At 50.2% G+C, this 6,805-nt stretch overlaps 1 protein-coding gene across 1 annotated transcript in view; it reads right to left on the bottom strand.

Moving 5' to 3' along the window:
- Positions 1-5,160: 5,160 nt before the first annotated feature.
- ABLIM1 (actin binding LIM protein 1) overlaps positions 5,161-6,805 on the bottom strand; it is a 60,284-nt gene continuing 58,639 nt past the window's right edge. Inside the window, exon 18 of the mRNA XM_018570761.1 lies at positions 5,161-5,349. Within this exon, the coding sequence (XP_018426263.1) occupies positions 5,161-5,349 (189 nt within the window). The remainder of the gene's footprint in view (positions 5,350-6,805) is intronic.

Genomic DNA, 6,805 nt, shown 5'->3' on the forward strand with positions numbered 1-6,805 from the left:
ACGTCTCTTGGTCCTCCATCCCTCAGCGGGTGAACAATTTCCTCCATCGGCGGCTCAGTTGTCACAAAGAAACCCATTGTAATTGGATTGTTTCATTGCGATTTCCCCTCATTAGCGGGTGGAGAGCGGGGGCGGAGCTTATGGCTGAGCGACTGATTACAATGGACGCAGCTCCCATCATGGAGACAGCCACCGACTTCGGACCCCCACAGTGCTGCTGCCAGTATGAGGACAAAGAATGTGAACTTCGCCCCGACAAAAAGTTCCACGAAGGAGGAAAAGATAAAACAACCCACCGAAGTCCCCCAGCATTCCCCGCTCACATCTGTGCTGCAGCGACATGCGCACTTTGTACGACGCATTGTTATCATCACCGCAACGCACCTTGCTGCCCCTCGTGTGTGTGACATCCAAATACAAAGTACTAATGTACCTGAGGTGTCATTTATAAGAACAGGCTTCCCTATACACAACGCACAACAACGCACCTACTGTCACCCGCACAAGTCTGAGCAGATGATAAATGATTGACAATTGTACTTATATGAACAGAGAATATTTATCTATGGAACTATAGGCGTCATTCTCGGTATCTGTCCTTATTCTGTATGTATGGACTCTGCACAGTACCACTACTCTTGCCCTGTATGCCGGGAGTCATTCTCGGCATCTGTTCTTATTCTGTATGTATGGACTCTGCACAGTACCACTACTCTTGCCCTGTATGCCGGGAGTCATTCTCGGCATCTGTTCTTATTCTGTATGTATGGACTCTGCACAGTACCACTACTCTTGCCCTGTATGCCGGGAGTCATTCTCGGCATCTGTTCTTATTCTGTATGTATGGACTCTGCACAGTACCACTACTCTTGCCCTGTATGCCGGGAGTCATTCTCGGCATCTGTTCTTATTCTGTATGTATGGACTCTGCACAGTACCACTACTCTTGCCCTGTATGCCGGGAGTCATTCTCGGCATCTGTTCTTATTCTGTATGTATGGACTCTGCACAGTACCACTACTCTTGCCCTGTATGCCGGGAGTCATTCTCGGCATCTGTTCTTATTCTGTATGTATGGACTCTGCACAGTACCACTACTCTTGCCCTGTATGCCGGGAGTCATTCTCGGCATCTGTTCTTATTCTGTATGTATGGACTCTGCACAGTACCACTACTCTTGCCCTGTATGCCGGGAGTCATTCTCGGCATCTGTTCTTATTCTGTATGTATGGACTCTGCACAGTACCACTACTCTTGCCCTGTATGCCGGGAGTCATTCTCGGCATCTGTTCTTATTCTGTATGTATGGACTCTGCACAGTACCACTACTCTTGCCCTGTATGCCGGGAGTCATTCTCGGCATCTGTTCTTATTCTGTATGTATGGACTCTGCACAGTACCACTACTCTTGCCCTGTATGCCGGGAGTCATTCTCGGCATCTGTTCTTATTCTGTATGTATGGACTCTGCACAGTACCACTACTCTTGCCCTGTATGCCGGGAGTCATTCTCGGCATCTGTTCTTATTCTGTATGTATGGACTCTGCACAGTACCACTACTCTTGCCCTGTATGCCGGGAGTCATTCTCGGCATCTGTTCTTATTCTGTATGTATGGACTCTGCACAGTACCACTACTCTTGCCCTGTATGCCGGGAGTCATTCTCGGCATCTGTTCTTATTCTGTATGTATGGACTCTGCACAGTACCACTACTCTTGCCCTGTATGCCGGGAGTCATTCTCGGCATCTGTTCTTATTCTGTATGTATGGACTCTGCACAGTACCACTACTCTTGCCCTGTATGCCGGGAGTCATTCTCGGCATCTGTTCTTATTCTGTATGTATGGACTCTGCACAGTACCACTACTCTTGCCCTGTATGCCGGGAGTCATTCTCGGCATCTGTTCTTATTCTGTATGTATGGACTCTGCACAGTACCACTACTCTTGCCCTGTATGCCGGGAGTCATTCTCGGCATCTGTTCTTATTCTGTATGTATGGACTCTGCACAGTACCACTACTCTTGCCCTGTATGCCGGGAGTCATTCTCGGCATCTGTTCTTATTCTGTATGTATGGACTCTGCACAGTACCACTACTCTTGCCCTGTATGCCGGGAGTCATTCTCGGCATCTGTTCTTATTCTGTATGTATGGACTCTGCACAGTACCACTACTCTTGCCCTGTATGCCGGGAGTCATTCTCGGCATCTGTTCTTATTCTGTATGTATGGACTCTGCACAGTACCACTACTCTTGCCCTGTATGCCGGGAGTCATTCTCGGCATCTGTTCTTATTCTGTATGTATGGACTCTGCACAGTACCACTACTCTTGCCCTGTATGCCGGGAGTCATTCTCGGCATCTGTTCTTATTCTGTATGTATGGACTCTGCACAGTACCACTACTCTTGCCCTGTATGCCGGGAGTCATTCTCGGCATCTGTTCTTATTCTGTATGTATGGACTCTGCACAGTACCACTACTCTTGCCCTGTATGCCGGGAGTCATTCTCGGCATCTGTTCTTATTCTGTATGTATGGACTCTGCACAGTACCACTACTCTTGCCCTGTATGCCGGGAGTCATTCTCGGCATCTGTTCTTATTCTGTATGTATGGACTCTGCACAGTACCACTACTCTTGCCCTGTATGCCGGGAGTCATTCTCGGCATCTGTTCTTATTCTGTATGTATGGACTCTGCACAGTACCACTACTCTTGCCCTGTATGCCGGGAGTCATTCTCGGCATCTGTTCTTATTCTGTATGTATGGACTCTGCACAGTACCACTACTCTTGCCCTGTATGCCGGGAGTCATTCTCGGCATCTGTTCTTATTCTGTATGTATGGACTCTGCACAGTACCACTACTCTTGCCCTGTATGCCGGGAGTCATTCTCGGCATCTGTTCTTATTCTGTATGTATGGACTCTGCACAGTACCACTACTCTTGCCCTGTATGCCGGGAGTCATTCTCGGCATCTGTTCTTATTCTGTATGTATGGACTCTGCACAGTACCACTACTCTTGCCCTGTATGCCGGGAGTCATTCTCGGCATCTGTTCTTATTCTGTATGTATGGACTCTGCACAGTACCACTACTCTTGCCCTGTATGCCGGGAGTCATTCTCGGCATCTGTTCTTATTCTGTATGTATGGACTCTGCACAGTACCACTTCCCTTGTCCTGTATGCCGGGTGTCATTCTCGGTATCGGCCGTATAACAGAGCACGCACAGGCTTAGTGGAATATTCCTCTTTATTGAAGGTCGCACAGATAACAGGTGAGGGTTCAGCTCTACAGGACTGTGCGGCGCCTCTCCTGCTATAGGGGGTCGGGGGTCGGAGGTCAGGGGTCTCATACGCACTTCCTGTTATATATTTGATATGTGAAAGTTCCTAAGACTCCAGTTATATGCGGTTACTGGTCAGAGAAGTGGATTGGTTGCGCAGATCAGCGCCCCGCCCCCCGGAGATTGTCCGTGCGGCTGGCGGGAGGAGCGAGGGGCGGAGCCACACACATCGTTTATTCAGAATAAGAAACTCATGAAAAAAAAATAATCCCCAAAACGCATCCCAGTCGCTGCGAGAGAATCCCACCAATCACATCGTCCGCCTCAATCTGCAAACCGGACCTAGATCCGGGCACACGGGACCGATCCAGATCCAATCTACATGTATGTAGCATGCCCACAGTCTCTGATCATCTCCTGTAGCATGTCCACAGTCTCTGATCATCTCCTGTAGCATGTCCGCAGTCTCTGACCATCTCCTGCAGCATGTCCACAGTCTCTGACCATCTGTAGCATGTCCGCAGTCTCTGACCATCTGTAGCATGTCCGCAGTCTCTGACCATCTCCTGCAGCATGTCCGCAACTAGGGAATTACACCTATGTGTTTTGTGCCTCCTCACTCAATCACAGAGGCTCCATGACTAAAGAGGACCTGTATAGATGGAAATGATGCTGCGGGCTCCTCATTGTTGGAAGCAGCGGGGCCACATTTCTATATAGGAAGGTTCCCGGTAGGTGTCATCATGTGGAACAAATGGCCACTTTTGTGGGTTCCTGACCTGTACCACCTCCCTGCAGGAGCAGAACCTGGAGCCAGGTCTTGCTTTTTGTCCAGCCGATGGTTTGGCCTGATGATCCTGGGTCATGTTGAGGGGTTCCACGTACCTAGAGGAGCGATATCGGGTCTTCCATGGGCCGGACCTTGCCGGAACTATTCACTGAAGCCATATGTAACAACGGTCACTCCTTTTGTGAGGACAGCGGCTATGGTATCAGCACCATGACCAGCGCTTTGTCTTGGCATCAGGAGATACAACAGACGGGAGGTGGAGGACCTGAGATCATTCCAATAATGGCGGGACCTTCAGATGACCATAGAGATGACGGCACTCCAGGATTTGGCCCCCTGTGTATTGTACTGAAGGGTGACGGCGGTACAGCTAAGGAATGACACCATCACCTATGTGTTCTGTTCCTCCTCACTCAATCATAGAGGCTCCATGACTAAAGAGGACCTGTATAGATGGAATATGGTAAATGATGCTGCGGGCTCCTCATTGCTGGAAGCAGTGGGGACACATTTCTCACATATCTACATAGGAAGGTTCCCTTTGGGTGTCGCCATGTGGAACGCATGGGCGGATTTGTGGTTCCTGACCTGTACCACCTCCCTTGAGGAGCAGAATGGAGCCTTGCTCTATATCCAGCTGAAGGTTTGGCCTGATGATCCGGGACCATGTTGAGGGGTTCCATGTACCTAGAGGAGTGATATCAGGTCTTCCATGGACTGGACCATGCTGGAGGAGTGATATCAGGTCTTCCATGGACTGGACCATGCTGGAGGAGTGATATCAGGTCTTCCATGGACTGGACCATGCTGGAGGAGTAATATCTGGTCTTCCATGGACTGGACCTTGCTGGAGGAGTGATATCAGGTCTTCCAAGGACTGGACCATGCTGGAGGAGTGATATCAGGTCTTCCATGGACTGGACCATGCTGGAGGAGTGATATCAGGTCTTCCATGGACTGGACCATGCTGGAGGAGGGATATCAGGTCTTCCATGGAGTTGGCCATGCTGGAGGAGGGATATTTCCTCTAAGGAAAGCGTCACTAGTATCAGCGCTATCCAGTCTGTGCTACAGATCACATCAGCCCAGCGTTATACCGACAATTCTCTCACACAAGCACACGGAAAAATAAAGCTCCTCCAGGCAACTTGCACTCTCGTTCAGCCGGGCCCTCTTCTTCAACTCATTACGTCTCCAGATCGGCAGCTTGTCGAACTCTTGTATCGTCATCCTGAAGACCTCTTGGAACACTTCGGGGGCCAGGTGACGCTGCGGAGAAGACAGAGGACAGGGATGTTGAGTCCGCGACACGCACAGCCGACATTTATTCATTCAAATAGAGAAATGCCGGAAATATCCTTTAGAATATTCTCTGATGCTGCCATGCCGATCCTCCTGCTTCAATACTTAGAGCCAATGATGTTTCTCTAAAGCCCAGGTGTCCCCCACTGGGGAAATTCACCCTGTCGGTACTGGAGTCACCGGGACAGGAAGTGATGGGAAATCCTACCTAAAGGTTGCAGGAAGTGATGGGAAATCTTACCTAAAGGTTGCAGGAGGTGAGGGGAAATCTTCCAATGGGGACGCCTGCTCCGGTGAGGCCTCACTTTGGAGAGATTTAGTCTCATTTCCCGTTGGATCACTGGGACAGGAAGTAGAGTTGCCACCTGTCCCGGATTCACTTGGACAGTCCGGGTTTTGAGTCCTGTATGTGCTGTTTCCGGGTTTCAGGCCCAGCTGAGACCGAGACGCAGCACATAGAGGATTCAAAACCCGGACTGTCCAAGTGAATCCGGGACAGGTGGCAACCCTAACAGGAAGTGATGGGAAATCCTATCTAAAGGTTGCAGGAGGTGAGGGGAAATCTTCCAATGGGGACACCTGCTCCGGTGAGACCTCAATGTTGGATCACCGGGACAGGAAGTGAAGAAAAATATCTCAGACAGCAAAAAAAACATAAATTCCCCCTCGTACACATCGCTGGAAGTCACATTATGAATCTGCATCTATCGGTTGATCCTGCCAGTCCTTGCAGTGCCTCCCGGGCTTCCTGTAACAGGGTGACAACGCTAAACCGTCAGCCTCCAATGCTGCGGTAGCATTGTCACCCTTCTCTCCCTCCCTGGCAGTGCCACTAAGCTCCACCCACAACCCCACCCCTGCAGAGCATGTGAATGGAACAGTGGTCACATGACCACCGGTGAATCAGCTCTAGAACCAGGTAAATCTGCATTTTTTCTAGTACCTGGAACACACCTGCTTCCTAAACACAGGGCTTACATACACTTTAACCATTTCCCTACTCTGCGTCTTTGCCGAAGGTTGTACGTGTTCCCGGCTGAGTCGGAGGCATGCGTCAAACCCCTGCAGAGAGACGACTGCTTCCCCTCAGGTTGCGGGATTACCTGGACGCACAGTGACAGGTGTACGTTAGATGAAATCACAGCGACCCCCTTCCTCCATAAATGAGTTCGATTGAATATCGTAACGCGGGGGTAGCAAACCTCCGGCCCCCCCGGCTGCGGGGTGGAACTACAAATCCCATGATGCATCTCTCTTCGGGAGTCGTGGCTGTGAGAATCTTGCGATGCTTCATGGGATTTGTAGTTCCACCCCACAGCTGGAGGGTTTGCTGTGCTAGGTGCATCAAACAAAAAGCAGGGGTCTCTCTGCAGAGGTCCAACGTGCCAACTGCTGAGTCAAAGCCAGAGCTAAAAGCTGTGAG

The sequence above is a fragment of the Nanorana parkeri genome, unplaced genomic scaffold (genome assembly GCF_000935625.1).
Source record: "Nanorana parkeri isolate BGI_ZX_2015 unplaced genomic scaffold, ASM93562v1 scaffold1592, whole genome shotgun sequence".
Taxonomy (NCBI): Eukaryota; Metazoa; Chordata; class Amphibia; order Anura; family Dicroglossidae; genus Nanorana; species Nanorana parkeri.